This window comes from Ostrinia nubilalis, chromosome 4 (assembly GCF_963855985.1).
Source record: "Ostrinia nubilalis chromosome 4, ilOstNubi1.1, whole genome shotgun sequence".
Classification (NCBI taxonomy): Eukaryota; Metazoa; Arthropoda; class Insecta; order Lepidoptera; family Crambidae; genus Ostrinia; species Ostrinia nubilalis.
In genome coordinates this window covers 8,892,766-8,912,772 of record NC_087091.1, presented here as the reverse complement: position 1 = coordinate 8,912,772, position 20,007 = coordinate 8,892,766, and the positions used below count along the sequence as shown (strand labels likewise).

The 20,007-nt window shown below is 35.4% G+C and overlaps 2 protein-coding genes across 4 annotated transcripts in view; both read left to right on the top strand.

Moving 5' to 3' along the window:
* LOC135088632 (uncharacterized) overlaps positions 1-20,007 on the top strand; it is a 54,613-nt gene that overhangs the window by 4,679 nt on the left and 29,927 nt on the right. For all 3 annotated transcript variants that reach the window (XM_063983552.1, XM_063983553.1, XM_063983554.1), the window contains exon 2: positions 2,730-2,779. In XM_063983552.1, the coding sequence (XP_063839622.1) occupies positions 2,753-2,779 (27 nt within the window). In that variant the 5' untranslated portion in view covers positions 2,730-2,752. The remainder of the gene's footprint in view (positions 1-2,729; positions 2,780-20,007) is intronic.
* Positions 3,423-5,631, top strand: LOC135071480 (uncharacterized). Its single transcript, XM_063965258.1, has 3 exons — positions 3,423-3,559; positions 3,699-3,734; positions 4,191-5,631. Exons 1-3 carry the CDS (start codon positions 3,500-3,502, stop codon positions 4,959-4,961), a joined length of 867 nt encoding a protein of 288 aa, XP_063821328.1. The 5' UTR covers positions 3,423-3,499; the 3' UTR covers positions 4,962-5,631.

Below are 20,007 nucleotides of genomic sequence, written 5' to 3'. Positions count from 1 at the left end.
AAAAATAACTTTTTTATCTTTTAAAATTTATGGCCCATTTTTTGAACCAATAAATTGTAATCTATTGAGAAAACACACAATCAGAGCAGGTTTAGTTATGAGGAAATCCGCAATTTGCAAGCAAACGATTGACATCCCGACAATTGTTAATAACTTTGTTTGCAATAAAATTAATTCACTATCACGATTTTGAATAATCAGTCTGTCTGGATTTTTATCCTTTTTTGAGCAAGGTGTAATTATTTTTGCCTGCAACTTCGTCCGCGTGAAAATAGTTTTCAAAACAGTGTAGCATGCGCCAATTAAGGCGCCGATTTCATAATAATTTATTTCAAAAACAATTCACAAAATTGGTAAGTACAACCTTGCTAATTCGAGTCATCGATGTTCACCTGCCTACACGTATTGTCTACAAAACAGAGGAGACCTCTCAAGGGTAGTGTGTCCTTGGTCATTTCGTTTTATTTTTCATTTTCACTCTATTTGGCAAATAACTATTCTAAAAGTTAAGATCTTTGTTGATATATTTATTGAATTCTAAGACATACGAGTATTACCTACCTGGAAATATTTGGTTTCAAATGTGACTATGCCATTATTTTTTAACTTATCTTTCTTCGTTCTTTTTTCTATTTTACATTTCACTATTATAGGTACTCATAGAAGCTGTATTTTGTTATAATATCCATCCATCCCCTCGATGATATAAATTATAAATACTTGAAAATTGGATTATAATACCCATGTAAATGATGTCTCCACGCCATAACATAATCTACCCATAAACTATATTGTATAATATGAATAATATTACATTGTACCGATAAGGATTATGAATTACGACAGCCGACAATACGTTTATAGTTCCGAATTGGCTGCTTGAATTTTCAAGCTGTCATGATGTCAGTTTGTCATACTTGTATGCACGTCAACAAGGATCGATTGATATGCAAGAGGCAGCCGCATTTTCACTATCGTTCAATGTCCCATTGTATCCACACTTTCTATAAGAAGCCATCGCTTAATTTGCTGAATTCATAAGTGACGACATACACGTTGTTTAGGGAAGGACGTTTGAGGATGTTTTTAATGCTATACTTGTGTATATTTTGCTCCAAAACATAGTGTTGTAGCACGATTTGATATTTAATAATATTATAAATATAAAATATTTCATTTATGGTTTACATCCAAAATTTTCCGATTTTCCAGATGTAATTTAATTTGAAGAACACTGTTCTATGTTATCTGACAACTATACCATCATGTCGTCTGACATCAACAAGATGAATTGTTGCCAATAAAAAAAAATTAAATCGCAGAAACTCTATCGTAACCATAATATTGGACACATTATAGTATTTTAAATTATAGTCGCAACGGACACTGACCTTTGTATAAGTCCATAGTTAAGGCTATATTATGAATAATTTTCACTTAACTGCCCACGAGAGCAGGGTGCCCGGGTGGGTAGATTTTCAAGGTTATCAAAGGGTTATAACATTATGAACTCATAATAATTTTTATAGGGACACTACGCTTAGGTAGGGTTGCACCATCTATAAATATAACAAACGTCAAACAAAAGTCTATCAAATTCATACAAAAAAGCCGGTTATAGTTACTGTTAAAGTAAGACGGTGCAAGTGGTGCAACTCAGCCTGGAAATTTTTAAAGATAATAATGTTGGTAAAACATACATTAGTAATAATAATAAGATAAAAATAGCGTGGTGCAAAACTTTTCAATGTCAACAGTATACATGTTTACGCATGCATTTAAAAACAGATGTGATCGCCCACTCTATATTCACAAAACAAAAATCATAACTAACAAAGGGACTGATTGCTCATTTGTTTTCGATAAACAAGTTTCGTAAAACATATGGGACGCCTACGTCACGAGCAGGTAATTAATTATTTTGCACAAGCCATAGACCGCATTCGGAGGTACCTGCGTTTCAATGTGTACCTGCGTTTCAATGTCAGTGTTGAGCGCATGGGTTTGCGCCTGTGGCAGCACTTTTGACGCCCACCCGCAACCTTGTCAAAACTAGAGCATGAAATGTTGTATACTTCGCTACCACTTTGAAGTACGTACGACAGTTAACTTTTGCGATTTTAAGTCAAGATAATGCACTAGTGTTTTTGATAAAAAAGACGTTATTAGATTATTTACCCAGTCGAATACTATCTTTAAAGAAATCCCAAGTTGAATGCCTATATTTTGACCGGTCTAATGAAAACTGCTACGCTTTCCGACTAAATATTTCAGGGAATTGAAATGTAGAGTTAATTAATTAACAGGGTTTTGACATGACATTCAACTTCTTTAAAATTTAAACTACTATAAATACTTGGTGACTAACTGGTACAATTAAATATACAAACCTTGAGTGCAGCATATACTATATTGTTACGTACTTAATCGGTGCACTGGAATGCGCTACCAGCCGAGCTCTTCTATACGGAACCTTAGATTATAATCTACATCGGAACACAGTCAACTTTCAGCTTGGGAATGGTGGTGTATCTAGATACCATGGGTTTTCAAACATGGAATAATATTATAGTCTAGAATATTAATGAATAGGAGAATGAAAGAAAATAGAAATAAAAAATACGTTTATATTTACTTTTACTTCAGACTTGCGTTTACGAGTATAATTCAGTGTTTTGTTGTCTCATTTTACTTGTTACTGAAAATATTTTTCTTTTTTTTTTTTTCAGTGACACTTCAACTGTGATGAAAAATGTATAAACAGAAGTTACTATTGTTGGTAAGTACTCTTGAATTTATTATCTCTAAGGATATCCATTATGTATATCCACAACCTATTTTATGTAGACAAATTAACCTTATCCCCCAATGTCATACTATAGTCATGTTTCATAGTCATACGCTGAAATCTTTGACAGATCAAGGCAAAAGTTAAGGTAGATCAAAATAATCTAGTGGTCATAATATTAGTCAAGTTTAAGATCAAGGCAGGTATGTATGATTAATTGATAAATGAACAAACATTATAATATTTAAACTATGCCTTAATATAAAATTTTACTACGTATAAGGTAGAAATTTATTTTGAGATTACCATACATTTGAAATTTTAAAACGTGGGAAAACTGGGGAAAACCGGTAATATTTCCAAAGTCGATTATATTTGACAGGGTCTGAACTTAAAGAGATTTACTTCGGCCAAAATTTTAAAATACCACCAATATCATCTACTTATAAACAAATTATAGGTACATATTCACAAGTAGGTACATATTATCAGACAAAAATGAGAATAGTTGTATGCCACAATAGTCTGACCTCTTATATCAAGAATAATGTACACTCTACAGTATTTCTGTGCAGACTTTCAGAATTTTCAATCAAATTCTCCATTAACTTTCAATGAAGCGATCACATGAAATTTACATTTTATTGCATTCAAGCACTTCCTTTTTCTTTTTAGCATTTTCAACACGTCCAGTGATGTAATTTCGTAGTCATGAATTTCACTTTTTTATGTTTAGTCATCACTCTATACCTTTTATTAGAAATACATGCGGTAAGTGAGTTATACTTACTTTGTTAAATGAAACGTTATTCAACGCAATTTGCACCTTTGAAAGTACTCAAGCGAAATGCCTATTGTTATGAAGCCAAAAAGTTAGATAAACTCATAATTAAATACCTAACATTTTCAGCAATTCAACAAAAACGTTGTATGTGTAAAGGACCAGGTAATTATTAAATTATTTATATTATAACATTTTGATCAGGCTTATCACAACTTAATAAGATGCCAGATTGTTTAACTGGATGTATCGTTGTCTGTACGTACATTAACAGTACGGAAATGTACTCGTGCGTGTTAGGCTTAGGTACTGCAGATGTGATTAAACTCACAATGTCTTCACTTACCATGAATCATTACGACCCTGGAAAATCATCGTCAAGACGTCCAAATTAATACAACATTACGTCACGGCTAATCACGATTCGCATTAAGATCCGTGCAAAAACCTTTTGGTTCCTAGATGTGATAAAAACCCCATATTTGGATTTGAACGACAGCTCTACAAACCAAAGAACTCATTAAATGCGAACGTGACTTCCAAATCAAACCTAGATATTCAACTTAAATCTCCAAACTGTCAATAATTCCAAGCCTTTAATAATGATAAAAAATATTTCAGGGCAAGGCTCCAGTATGCGATACAGTTCCGAAAACACGTCGAAGTGGTAATTTAGACGATAATGTTCCACACTACGATCCGTACATACCTAGGGCGAGCCCAATTCTATACAATTGCTCGTCAACGGAGTGCGTACCTCTGAAACTATACTCCATTACGCAAGTTACTCCCCCCGAACTCCAACTCAAGTCATGCTACTCACAGTCAGAAGCATATCAATGCGAGACAATAAGGTACAACTATTTAAAAAACATTGACAAGTTATTGTTTTTAAGTAACAATGTAAGAAACAAGACGTTTTATTTGGTGGATTGTTTAGTTTATTCAGACCGTGGGCGAGTGTGTCATAAGAAGGACGACGTTGATTCACACGCCAAATTGGTCGACACTGGAACCATAGTAAGGCCGAACGAGCCCAACGTTCTGTCACAAGACGAATTATTGTGCGAGCAGGGCCAAGACGGCGAAGTGATTTGCGATCTCAACTCTTTCATACCATACAATGATGGACTAAAATTAAAAACCGCTATTGAATACAAAGACGATATCCTACTTAAGACTGGCGATTATGTCGTAACTTTGGGTAAAGGCTGCATCGGTTTATGGTGTGGCTATAGCGGATTCATAAAAAAGAATACGCGTCGTCAGAGATATGAGCCACCAGGTGGAAAAGTCTTTCGGTGTTATTACGCCAAAAAGCAACAGATTTGTAAGGAATTATATGCCAGTAGTAGGCCAGTTTATAACGAACGAGATTGGCTTAGTACGTAATTAGTTTAATATTATTTTCGTATATCATTACCGATAACATTTAACGACGATGTCAATAATTTAGTATAATATTAATTATGTGAAATCGGGTTATTGCACATTTAATAAGGAATCAATAAGCTTACAATTGGCTTGTTTCGGTCAATAAAAAGTAATACACGTGCGTGTCGTAAGACGCAACAATAAAAAGCGCACGGAGCTGGTTTAGATGCGATGACACGGTAAGATCGAACACAGAACTACATAGTACAATGGAAAGGCTAAAAGCACGTGACGCGAACTTGTATAGTTCGTGATACATCAAATGGGCTGCAAAACGATGTGTTTAACCCACTTAATAAAACCACGTAGAAGAAATAACTGCGACACATCCAGTTAGCTTTACTTTCGTGACAGCACCCTGAGAGTGAAAGTGGGCAGTGTTCCAATGGCTACAATACTTGCAATTACGTACAGGACCTGATTTTTATGTTACAATGTTTATTTTGTCATCGTTATATCGATTTTACGTAATTCACTGACGACCCGCAACATGTATAGTTAACGAACTAATTTCATAATATGTATCGCAAAAACTTCACAGTTTTAATTTAACCGTAAACATTTAATTGTAAATACATTTTTATGACTCCAATTAGTTGATTAAATAAAAAATGCTTAACGAACTCTATCTTGTGTTTTATCTGTATAATTTCACTGTTTTATTCAAAAATATAGTCTAGTTCAACTTGCCCCTTAGTGAGTTGAACTGTCATTACAGAAACGCACTCGATGTACAAACATAGGTACTACATCAATACGCATCAACGTCAGAACAAGCTATGCAATACTCGGAATGTTACATAACACTCCGTCAGATGTATTTAAGATAAACCATGTACTAAGCGTAGGTAGGTACCTAATCTCGAAATTAGATCTGTTCTCTTCAAATTAGGTGCAGTTAGTTACTTGATCAGTTCAATAAATAATGTAACATTAGACACTTTATACGTAACGAAAGAAAGATTATTTAATAATAAAAAGTTCCACTAAAGAATTATTTAATTAATCTGTCGTGATACAAAATAAAGTCAAACAAGGGAATTATGTCAAATCAAATTACCCATGACATAATTTAAAATTAATGACGCGTAGTGAAAACTAAACAACCTTCCGAATCATTAAGAATAAATCGGCAAATTGAATTTAGATTCATTACGGCCTCGGCCTCCAACCTCAATTAATCTTGGATTTATTCGAACAATCGTAAATATTTGCTGTAATTGGATCCAATTAATCGCACTTGTTTTGCAGCTACACCAAACAATAGACGGTTAAAAACCTCGATCACATGGTGTACAGACGACGGCACATCCAGCTAAAAACTGTGCTTCTTAAGTAGTTATAATAGGTATTATTTTTCAATAATATGTATAGTCTGATGTACTGTTCACTGTACACATTCTTGAATCGCTTTAATGCATTGTTGTCCAACTTCCTACCAAATAAGATCAGTTTAATTGAAGTTTATCAACCCTACTTATCATGTAATTAGAAAAATTATAGGAAAACAGTGCATACCTACATTTGAAAGCAAAACAATCATTTATAAAAACATGGAAGCCAAAAGAGCTGCAATAGTCTAGTTTCCTAAAAAAAACTTTTAGTCCGTCAATTATATTATCAAAAAATATTGGAGACGTATTTTGTCAATCAAACAAGTAAGATTATGGAGAATGATATGTGAAAGTTCCGCGTGACGTCACTAAGTGCTACACTTTTATGCACTCCTTGACGTCACTATTTTCGCGTAAGTCAAGAATATGTCTTAATAGTGTCGGAAGTCCGAAAGGTCTAACACCTTGCAAAGACAATGCGCATTCTTGTACAAATTGCTAACAATGGGAGCGAGTTGCGTTCTGTGTAGAGTGCCTCTGTCGTTCCACACACGAGGATTTCCTTTATAGCCTTTCCACCATGGCATGGGTTAATACCCATGGAAATCCGTTAATTTCAAGAATAAATTGTGATTTGTTAAAGTTTGGATATACGACATTTATTTTTCCCTCGTCGTAGATGACACTCGAAATCATCGACAAAATACTGAAAGACAACTTAGCCCTGCACTACTTAGTGTAAGGTCTCTTCCTGTTCATTTCGTGTGTATTTCGAAACAAAAATCAATTAATGACTACCTTAAACTGTCCATTAAATCTAGCATTGAGCCATTTACCCAATATCCTTTAAAAGGAGCTTATTAGGTAATAAGAAAACTTGTCAAGAGATTCTACTTTCAATATTATATGCGTGTGTCGTATTATCATTTATTTGGCCATTAATTGCGTAACTGTTTTATGATGGTTAAAATACATGACGAGCAAGGAAAAAAGGTGGGCGAGCTAGCAACAAATCCCAAAATAGCGCTTTGTACGATGTACCTATATTTCATAATGTTATATACTATGTAGCGCAATGTAGATTGTAGACCTTATCATTTTTACAAGGGAAAGTGTCTTCTTCACTAGCATACTAATAGCATTATGGTATTTATTACATTGATGCAACATTACTTACTATGTATTGTATTTATATGACTTTATCACAAACAGGTGCTTACTCTCTACATTTTTAAAGCTCAGCTGAAAACCTGTCAAAAGCACAATAAAGTTCGATGTACACGTTGTTACGTGACACAAACGCGAGCCCAAACGATCGAGTCAGGTTTAATCGATTTCACTTGTGCCTATATCCGCAAGATTACACGATTGCGACAAATACCTATTAGGTAACCCGTAGGACTGTCTCCTAATCACATTCGACATGGCTATCGATTACTAAGGACGAGCGATGCTATTAGTTTTCGAATAGGTACAACTCTAACATATACCTAACGTAGAAATAAAATATTCAATACACTCAAATCGATAAATTATAACATAGTAGGCATACACACATGTAGAGGTAGCGTAAACGTAAAATCTCATTATTGATGCAATGAAAGAATTAATTAGAATAAAAAGCTTTCACCCTAATTAACTTGATGTTATAGTAACAAAACTCACCTAGATCTTAATTTAACATTAAGAAATATTTACCAGTCCAGTCATTGTTTTATATCCGTTTCAAAATCAATTAACGTCCAGCTATCATTTGCATTGTTTGTTAATCTAACTAAACTTAAATACTTTTTCTTATTTTATTTCAACTTTATGATATCGACCGTGTGCTGTAGCCTAACCCTACCTATCTACTAGAAACATTAACATATAAATTAAAGGTCTTAACGGGTCGATAGACTAGGAAACTATTTCAATGCGTACGAAGTTAGGGGCCAGCTAGTTAAAATAAATAGGTAAGGAATACTGCGCTCAGAATTGAACTGGCAGCTCGTTGAGACAAAGGCGAATGTAGAGCAAGTTACTAGACTACCAGCTAAGGCTTGCGTAACACTCGGCCGTTTCCTTAAAAGGGCTGTGATGTGAGTTTATATTCTTGACGTATTTCGAGAATTGCACTTTTCGTAGCTACAAATGTACCTGCATATTTTTCAAATAAAAGCTCAGCATTATGTTACCAATTGACTTCGCTTTGTACTTTCCTGTATTTTACTTAGAAATATTTATTGTGAAGAGAATTGCAAACGACTTCATAAAATAATACCTACTTGTAATTTTACAAAATATTCTATTTCTTACCAACGTTTATACACGGGTGAATTTCAACAAGTGCATATTTTTGCCTAATTTTGGTGGAAATTGTTATTTGTGTATTTTTATTCTTTAATTATAGATCAAATTTATTGGAAACTTATACTGTTTCTAAAATGATTAAGACATTAAATTTTGTCCAGTAGTTTTTTAGATTTTCCTTACACCAAAATTAAGAGAACACCAAAATTTATATTAAAGCACCAACATTAGAAAATATGCTGTCAGTCGGTCATATCTTAGTGCCAAGCTCAAGAAATGGTTTTAAATTTACCAGCACCGACTCCAAAAATATTAATCATGGTATATTGTCCTAATAAATAAATAACGACGTACTTATTTTCTACTTTTAAGTGATTTTTGGCGTCGGTTTTAATTTTTTTGTTAAAATTATTTTTTTTTCATGCTTTTTAGTTGATTAGTCCTTGTTATTGTCACTGAAGAGGGACAGTACCTATGTTTAATGTGATTAAGACTATAATTTTCCATTTTGTAATGGAAAATTATAGTCTTAATCACAATCCAAGTGTAAATAATCTTCCTAGCAAAATACAGGCTCCCTACTTTAAATATCGGCAACTAAAAAGTATCAATGTATCATGTGTCAATGTATGTATCAACAAATGAGTATTGAGTATCATCTAACTCCTAACTTATGTTGTTTGACCTTTCATCATCAGCTCATCTTAAATACCTGAAATAATACAACTGTATGTACATACCTACCTAAAATATTTAAAGAATTATCCTCCAACTCCTAAGCGTTAAGGAGTTTTACCTTCCATCATCACCTCATCAACATTAGATGATGACTACTTGAATAACTTTAGAAAACGTATTGCATTCCAACAAAATTTGAGGTTTACTCTCGATTTCCCTAGGATCCCATCATCAGATCCTGACTTGGTGACAATGGGACCACCACATAAGTGTACCCTATAGAACAAAAAAAGAATTTTGAAAATCGGTTCACAATTGACGGAGTTAAGTCGGTTAAAAATGCTTTGGTGCACCACCAAAAACACCAAAATTGACTCACCAAAATTAGATTCTCGTTGAAAAAGCTAAATTATATGAAATCTGTTTTAAATATAACAATAACATTTTAACACATGGTATGAAAACAGTTCCTTTACATTATACGAGGAATTCAACTAAAAAGAATAGCTTAGAAATCTTATACAAAAAGACACCAAAATTGCAGAATTGTTGTCCGTTTAAAAAAAAACAACACATTTACGTTTTTGGCGGGAAGACGCAGAGGTCTTGCACCCGTTTGCCGTCACTGCTCGCGGGGGCGGTACTAAACCTAACGAATGATGGGAGTGTTTAAATCCTGTTTGATCTTTAAAGAAACTGACGAGCTATTTCATTATTGACACCAAAATCATAAATTTTTCGCGGACAAAACTTAAGGACGTGACTTAATCACAGTTATTTGGGAAACTTGCTTAATTTGGTAATCTTAGATAATAGATAGATTGTATAATCCAAAAATATACTTTTTCCCTAAGTTCTGTTTTGATCTTCAGCTAAAAAAATACATATTGTAAGAAATTAAGGATGTGGACACTGCACCAAAATTAGAAACGCTTAGTTCAATTATTTTTTGTCGAATTTGTAAAAGAAAATACTCATTAATAATGTTGTCCTCAAAATGGAACTTCTGTATATTTTCGTGTAAAAAAAAATCAAAGTTCTATGTCATAAAAAACATATGATTTTCAGCTACGCCGCTCAAAAAATGTGTTTGGGAAATTGACCCACACACAGCTTTTTAGTTAGTTTTCTAGTTAGGTTTTTTCAAGCAGTTTTTCCAAACCTTCCCGTCATAATAAAGCTCTTCGGACAACAACGAATAAGTATTAAAAAAAACAGATTCTTCTTTTTCTTCTCGATAGAACTAATTTGTAGTTCAGCTCAAGTTTTGCACTATTTACACATTACACGATTTGTTTTTATTTAAAAAAGACAATATATTAAACTAAATGGTTTTTCAAGTCGCAGCCCTAGCAGTGCGGCGCGGGCGCACTGCCGACTCCGCTCTCACGTTGACCATTAGGATACACCTACTAATTTCACGTAAACTTGTATCCATGGGCGTCTATTGCACTGACCTAGTTGCAAAACACCATTTTATTAGAGTTCCGTAACTCAAAATTTTTAACGAAATAGTCCAGGAGCTAATGACAGTTTTTACTTAGTATTGTTTTGTTTTTCATGGTTTAGTGGACGTAACTAGTTGTCGCGTCGCTGCTTACTTTGAAACCTAAGGTCAATAAGTTCAAGGCTCTAACAGCAAACGAATTTTGACACAATGTAGAAGTTGCCTCTGCCATCTGTTAACAATATCGATTTTTCTCTTGAAAAATACAAACACAATCATCATCTTATTTATAATAATATCCTCAATGATTAATATTAATGTCCTTTCTCCTCCCAATGCAAAACGTCATCATTATTTTTGATAAATGTCATCTCAGTTACCTCATCTCTAAACCAGTTATCAATAGTTGATAACTGCATTTTAGTAATATCCTCGAAAAAAATACGTTCTTATGTTACTTCTAATAGATGCGATATTACATCAAACTTTTTAAGTCTGATAAACATGAACCAAATGGACATTTAGCGATATAATAGGTAGCGAAATACGTCTGTACAAATCCAGTCAATGCAGTAGTTAATAATAAAGTTCTTAACATTTTTTTTCGATTTTCCCTTATTGTTTATGCCATTTTAAATAAATAATAGACAAATAAAGTGTGCGTAATGCCTAATTAAGCAAATACTTATGATATAAATGTAATAATATGTATAAACGTGTGAACACATGAACTCTCGCGCTTTCATTTCCTCTATGTTGAATGGCTGTCAGCGTTCATTTTGTTCATGGTATGAAATCTCACAAAAAGCAGCGACTTGAGTGAAACGTCTTGCAATGCAACAGGCAAATTTTCTCATGGCCACGACTTTTTTTTAAATGAAATTCGTTAGAATGGGTACGCAGATTGTAAACGCATTGCGAAACTTTATTCACTTGTTGTTCCGTTACAAAATTTAAAGAAAATTGTAACTGGAATTAATATTTAAAAATATAGGTAATTTCTGGAAGGGTTTGAACGTTATTTATAAGTTAATTATTTTTAATTATTTGTTATCATAATAAATAAAACCAGTCGATTTCGTTTTAATTTCTATTAAATAAACTTCATCGGCAAACTTCATTGGAACATAAAATCTATACTAACATTATAAATACGAAAGTAACTCTGTCTGTCTGTCTGTCTGTCTCGCTTTCACGCCTAAACCACTGAACCGATTTTGATGAAATTTGGCATAGAGATAGATCGAGTCCCGGGAAAGGACATAGGATAGTTTTATCCCGGTTTTTGAAACAGAGACGCGCGCGATAAAGTTTTTCTGTGACAGACAAAATTCCACGCGGGCGAAGCCGCAGGCGGAAAGCTAGTAAGAAATAAAGCCTTTCAAGTTTTTTCCGACCAAGACTTAGACCGAAAAGACCAAGTATTTTCCCGGCCCATTACAATGGTGTGTACGTAATAATTATGTCGAATCGTTACCAGTCTTCCTTGTCCTCGTTTTATTTTTCACATAGAAGCATTAAAAACAAATGATCACCTGTAAAGCACATTTTGTTCACAGCAGCAATTACTAGAACTTGTAAACAATAGCCAATGGCTATTCATTAAGAATCAGCCGTGGGAAGCGATCAGATAATATGTTGTCCGGCATGGAGCTTGCAATTAGTCGACAAATCCGATTTCCATGGCCTGATACTGATACCTAAAGACTCTACAGTAAAATAAAGCTTACACAGCGTGTACAGACATCTTTGAATTTTATTAATCAACATTGATTAATGTATTCAAATTAAACATTTAATTACTCATACTTAGTGCACAAATCAACCTTCTTACATATACCAAATAAACAGTTTTAACAAGATTGCAAAATAAATCTTTAAAACAATTTTCCCCCTGACTTCGTTATTACTTACTGTTATAGTAAAATTTGAGGTTTATCAGTTGCTAATATTGTAGAAAGCATTGGGGGAGGCCTATGTTCAGCAGTGGACGTCCTATGGCTAAGATGATGATGATGATGAATATTGTAAGTTTAAGTACTTACTGCGGTACTTTGCATTATTTGACGTTGCATATTATTTTTCTGTGTGATTTTCCCTATAACGATACTTAGTCCGCCAATATTCTGATGACACAAAACTCACCACACTAAATGTTAACTTGGTATTTCCATTCATAGTGTATTTAAGAAAACATATACAACTTCCTAAACACATCTGAAATCACAACCCTGCTAATAATTTACAAATTATGACATAGACAAAAGCACTTTTTCATTCATTCAAACTTAAGATTACTTTATAGAGTCCAATTTCCATGCCTTTGATTGCATTTTGTTCTGTTTAAGTCATGGCTTAGATCGAAATCAACATTAAGGAGTGTTCTATCGCACCTTGCCAATATAGTGACTCATTTTAATCTGGGTTGACTTCATAAATAATATGAAAAGCAGGGTCAAATCAGATCCGGCTGTCCAGAATGTTAAAACCAGACTTTTTGACATATAACCTTGTCAACACACAAGTTGCATATGAATATATTATGGGTGCTAGCGTGTTACGGGAGTTGTAGGGGAGACCGAGGAGAATGAGGATCAGTACTGTTGTAGAAAATTCAATAAAACTAGTATCTACGTCACGGTAATATTATCATACAGTATTATAACTCCATATAAACAGGCGAAACGCGAGCTTTCCTTCGAAATTCAAATCTCGGTATGCGCTCGACATGCAAAAGTCGGGGGTGTCGCGAATGTGCAATCGGACGTGGTGTTGTTTTTTAAACAGTAAGCGCTCTTTTTTTATAAACATAATTACAAGTACCTATTTATACAGGGTGTTAGGTAAATGGGTTTATAAGCTGACACTAGACCATGTTAACATACCTATGCATATAAATGGTATGGTGAAGCCAGTGATATCATAATTTTATTTTTTAAATTTTCATACAAAATAAATATATAAAATCAGATTTGTATGAAAATTAAAACTATTAAAATAATGATATCAATTTTCTGACTTCATCATACCATTTATATACCATGGGCTAGTGTCGGCTTATAAACCCATTTACCTAAACACCCTGTATAATAATCAAGCATTTTGTACGCCTAAGTCGAGACGCATACATTTTACGGTCGTAAATTTATAAGATTTGTTACTAAATCTTAACACAAATATATTCTTTTAATTAAATCTACTAATCACAAAACAACATGCATTTTTATCCTATTTCATTCACAAAGTATTTTGTTTGTCAAAATAAAATAAAGATTACAATCACAAAATACATTCACAATACTAGATAAAAATTCAAAGTAGGCATAGATGTAATGAAAATAGGTCTGCAAGGCAGGCAGCCCTATCGCATGTTGTCATACGGTGACGTTCCGCGCGGCTGTTGACATTTATTTCAAAAATATGCCCGAGTTGGAATACTGTATAGATAGTATTACCGTGTCTACGTTAATCTTTAAGACATAAGAAAGATATATCTTTTTGAATTATCCAAATCGGACCATTACTTACGAAGATATTAAGTAATAAACATAGGCCGTTTTTGCCGCTAAAAGTCAACGTACGCAGGGCCGCGTGACGTCATTATATCCGAATCGAGCGCAGCCGGCGTACTATTGGGATGGAAAATATTTTTTTCCAGCTAAACCATCAGTTTTAGAAAAAAACTTTTAATAACATTTATTCATCAAAATATAGTAACCTATCGACCAGTAATTTAAGAAAATAAAAATTGTGAAAATTAAGTATCGCTATGTCCAAAAACCACATTTTCATAGGATTCGATGCAATGCGGAGACGCGGTTGGGGTGAGTGTAACTTAAAGATTGTTTGTATTGAACATAATAATACATAATATGATGCTAATACCCAGTTTCTGGCCTGGGGGGGGGGGGGGGGGATAAGTCATACCCACCTTATAGCCTGGGGGGGGGGGGGGATAAGTCATACCCACCTTATAGCCTGGGGGGAGGGGCAAGCCTTACCCAGCTTCTGGCCTTGGTGGGAGGGGGGGGAGAGGCAAGTCATGCCCAGTTTCTGACCTGAGGGGGGGTAAGTCATACCCAGCTTCTGGCCGAGGGGGAGTCATACCTAGCTTATGCTTATGGACTGGGGGAAGGGGCTAGCTTTACCCAGCTTCTGGCCTGGGGGAGGGGGGGGGGGGGGGGTCAAGTCATAACCAGTTTGTATGGGCTGGGGGGAGGGGCTAGCCTTACCCAGTTTCTAGCCTGGGGGGAGGGGGGGGGGGGGGGGTCAAGTCATAACCAGTTTCTATGGGCTGGGGGGAGGGGCTAGCCTTACCCAGTTTCTGGCCTGGGGGGGCGGGTATGTAATACCCAGCTTCTGGCCTGGAGGAGGGGGGGGGTCAAGTCATAACCAGTTTCTATGGGCTGGGGGGGGGGGGGTATGTAATACCCAGCTTCTGGCCGAGGGGGAACCCAGCTTATGCTTATGGGCTGGGGGAGGGGCTAGCCTTACCCAGCTTCTGGCCTGGGGGGAGGGGGGGGGGGGGTGTCATACCCAGCTTCTGGCCGAAGGGGAGTCATATCCAGCTTATGCTTATGGCCTGGGGGGAGGGGCAAGCCTTACCCAGCTTCTGGCCTGGGGGGAGAGGGAGGGGTCAAGTCATACCCAGTTTCGGGCCTGAGGGGGGGGGTAAATCATACCCAACTTCTGGCCGAGGGGGAAGTCATGCCCAGCTTATGACCTGGGGAGAGGAGGGGGGCGGGGGAGTCATACCCAGCTTCTAGGCTAAGATTAAATAGGAGGGAGCAGCTGTCCTTTCCTGCAGCAGCTGGTCCGCCCATGGGAACGGCGAAAAGATAGGTAGGTACGTAGGTTTAACTCGGAAAAACTAAATAACAGGTAGGTATTGCGTGTACATCGAAATGATCTGCATAGAAATGTCTTGTAGCCTAGGCAGAGTGTATCTGCCTCAGCTATACCTTATTGTTAGAAGTAAATAAATGAATACTTATACATTTTTATATTTTACTTGGAAGAAGATATGACTCTAACAACACTTATGAACACTTTATTTGAATAAATCGCCAAATATACCACCGCGGAGACCCCAATCGCGTCTCTGCGTTCCATTGAATCGTATGAGCGTATGGATTTTTTGCGTTATTTTTCACAATTTCTATTTTTAAAATTACCTATCGATAGCTTAATTTATTCTGATGAATATATGTCATTACAAGTTTTTCTCTCAAACTGATAGTTTGGCTAGAAAAAAATATTTTCTATCCACGCAGTACGCCGGCAGCGTTCGGATCGGATACAATGACGTCAACGGTCCCGCGCCGGGCGGTCAGTGAACTTTTTTAGTAATTTGGCCATAACTTCGTCAATTTTTGTCGTAGAACAAAAATTTTTGGACTGTGTATTAAGGATTTTTTAGCCCTATAAATCTGCATTCACAGCTAAAAATCGAAATGATCCTCATTATGACAATGTCGATTTTTGGAAACCTATTAACTAACTTATCAGCGAGCTCGCAACAGCGCGTATTTGTTAACTAACAAACGCGCACTGTTCGCTAGTTTATAGGTAGTATTTCAGTATCATCGCTAAAGCTTTGAATGAAACGTGTGTAGAACTTACGAATGCATATTATTTTACATTTTTATTGCGATATTAACAGATCTAGTTTATCATAAAATGGTAATTTAAAAACCTGTCGCATAAATTTATAACTTTATCGGCCGAATACTGAAACGCCATTTAAATATTTGACGGCTTCTCAAATAGTTAAGCAGCTCCTAAACTTACATTTCGCATACTCAAAACAATATCTGAGCAGTTCTCAATTTTTAAGCACCTCTCAAATTAAGTTGCAGTCAAACGCCACTTAAATGAATTTTCGCATACTGAAACGCCATTCAACGCTAAGCATTACTCAAACAACTGTCAAATCGTCTTAAGCAGCTGTTAAATTTGAGAGTGCTTGCGCGGTATCTTAAATCCTATTCTTATACCTAAATCGACCTAAATAGTGGTAAATAATGTGTGTCATCGTTATCATTTCTTTCGAGGCTCGAGGAAATACCTAGATCTAATCGCAGGAACGCAATAAGGCTGAACGCTATTGAAAAATATTATTATAATGACATGCAATTCCGAGCGAGGTTCCGCGTCTCTAAAGAAACGGTGTTGTTTCTGGATTCATAATTTGGAAGCTCTGAAACCCCTCACCAAATGCCATACAACCAGTGGACCAAATACTTATTATAACCCTACTGTTCTACGCAACGGGAAGTTATGAACGTGTACTAGGTGATATCTTCCACATCTAACAGCCAACTGTGCATCGTATAGTGCACGAAGTAACAACCAAAATAGCTGCTATGAAATCGCTTTACATAAACATGCCTATTTCTGAGGATTAAGGGGACATCGCATAGCAGCATTTCCAAGAGTTGTTGATTTGTCAATTTGATGCTCTGTCAGTCAACAATGATAAATGTCAATTGTGGTTACGTTTCGGTCCACGATCGCCACTTAATAGATTTCAACAATAAAAAGTATCACATTTAAAATTATTTTTTTAATTAAATAAAAATGCAAGCATTAATTTTTTTATATGATAAAACGAGATTTATATATAATAGAAAATAAAAATAAACTGTTCTATGTTAAGTTGATTGAGTATATTTCCATAAAAGACAATACATAACCAAACGATGCTGCGTGTAATGGATAAAAGACGTAAAGTTATCATTTGTGTAAATGAAAACATACTTTTTTTGGTAAATGTTGCCATTATGTAAACATTTGAGAGCTGCTTAGCTGATCACGGCTTCAAATCCGTTGAGTAGCGTTTGAGAATACCATTTAAAATTGAAGGATACTTAAATTTAGGAGCCCGTCAGCTGAGTGACAGATTTGAGTAGTGTTTCAGTATTCGGCCGTATGTATTTTAAGTGTATCAGTTATATCAATTTACATTTAAGTGCATTGATCATGAATCACTTACGGCCGAATACTGAAACACTACTCAAATCTGTCACTCAGCTGACGGGCTCCTAAATTTAAGTATCCTTCAATTTTAAATGGTATTCTCAAACGCTACTCAACGGATTTGAAGCCGTGATCAGCTAAGCAGCTCTCAAATGTTTACTTATTGGCAACATTTACCAAAAAAAGTATGTTTTCATTTACACAAATGATAACTTTACGTCTTTTATCCATTACACGCAGCATCGTTTGGTTATGTATTGTCTTTTATGGAAATATACTCAATCAACTTAACATAGAACAGTTTATTTTTAGTTTCTATTATATATAAATCTCGTTTTATCATATAAAAAAATTAATGCTTGCATTTTTATTTAATTAAAAAAATAATTTTAAAGGTGATACTTTTTATTGTTAAAGTGGCGATCGTGGACCGAAAGGTAACCACAATTGACATTTATCATTGTTGACAGCAGAGTATCAAATTGACAAATCAACAACTCTTGGAAATGCTGCTATGCGATGTCCCCATAATCCTCAGAAATAGGCATGTTTATGTAAAGCGATTTCATAGCAGCTATTTTGGTTGTTACTTTGTGCACTAGTACGATGCACAGTTGGCTGTTCGATGTGGAAGATATCACATAATACACGTTCATAACTTCCCGTTGCGTAGAACAGTAGGGTTATAATAAGTATTTGGTCCACTGGTTGTATGGCGTTTGGTGAGGGGTTTCAAATAGCTTCCAAATTATGAATCCAGAAACAACACCGTTTCTTTAGAGACGCGGAACCTCGCTCGGAATTGCATGTCATTATAATAATATTTTTCAATAGCGTTCAGCCTTATTGCGTTCCTGCGATTAGATCTAGGTATTTCCTCGAGGCTCGAAAGAAATGATAACGATGACACACATTATTTACCACTATTTAGGTCGATTTACGTATAAGAATAGGATTTAAGATACCGCGCAAGCACTCTCAAATTTAACAGCTGCTTATGACGATTTGACAGTTGTTTGAGTAATGCTTAGCGTTGAATGGCGTTTGAGTATGCGAAAATTCATTTGAGTGGCGTTTGAGTACAACTTAATTTGAGAGGTGCTTAAAAATTGAGAACTGCTCAGATATTGTTTTGAGTATGCGAAATCTAAGTTTAGGAGCTGCTTATCTATTTGAGAAGCCGTCAAATATTTAAATGGCGTTTCAGTATTCGGCCGTTAGAAAATCAATAATAACAACACGTGTTGGAGTTGAACTACTAAACAATATTATATGTCTTAGGTATTATTACTTGGAACTCCTGTCTCAATATTATTATAAGGTCAGAATATTGCAAAGTAGACTTGGAATTTAACTGTCTACAGGTAGTGAATAAAATAAATAAATCTTATGTATTAAATGTCTTTGAATCAAAAACTTGGTTACTTAAAAGTGTGTCTGAATTCTCGAAAATAAACCAATGACATTGGCCTTGCCTATCTTTTAATCTTTGCACTATCTGCGTTTGCTACTCGCAGAAGCGCGACCTCTCATATGCATACGTAATGTTTGCCCGTAGGCATGTAGGTAATTTACACAAACGTTGCTCTTGAAAGCAAATTGTCGTCCCTATATCGTTCGTTCGTTCGTTCGTTTCAGCCGAAAGACGTCCACTGCTGGACAAAGGCCTCCCCCAAGGATTTCCACAAAGACCGGTCCTGCGCCGCTTGCATCCAGGTACCTCCCGACGACAGGATGACGACGATCGTGGACCGACGATCGTCCCTATATAAATTACATAAATTGAAAGCTATGACCGTCACACCGGTCAGCACATTAAGTCATGAGTAAGAACAATTTAAGTACAAAATTGCACAATTATTCATATATAGGTAAATTTAAAAAAAAATATATGCTAGGACTGAACAAATGACATCGCCTCTTTGTCATTTGTTTATTACTAACTGATTTCCGATGTTTCAACTAGATCTAATTAAAACATGCTCCTATTTTATTTTAATTTATAGGTAGAAGAGCTAATTTGTACCGCTTATTTAATGTCTAATATCATTAAGCTGTGCTAATAGTCTGCCAAAGTCACTTATTAGGCAAAGTCTCTTAGATTGACCTCGTGTAAATGGACCATAAGACCCCAAGAGCTCAAGAAACCATCTTAAACTGGTACTCTGACAACTTAGAGAGTAAAAGAATGTTCTGCAAGGTCGACCACTTGCATTGCGATCATTGTTATACTAGATTAATAGTTTAGATAATCATTACAATACAATACATGACT

Excerpts from the sequence above, each read along its gene's own strand:
- LOC135071480 (XM_063965258.1), top strand. The coding sequence starts at position 3,500 with ATGAATTTCACTTTTTTATGTTTAGTCATCACTCTATACCTTTTATTA. Across the intron at positions 3,560-3,698 it reads TTTTATTAGAAATACATGCG|CAATTCAACAAAAACGTTGT; the intron begins GTAAGTGAGTTA and ends TAACATTTTCAG. Across the intron at positions 3,735-4,190 it reads TTGTATGTGTAAAGGACCAG|GGCAAGGCTCCAGTATGCGA; the intron begins GTAATTATTAAA and ends AAAATATTTCAG.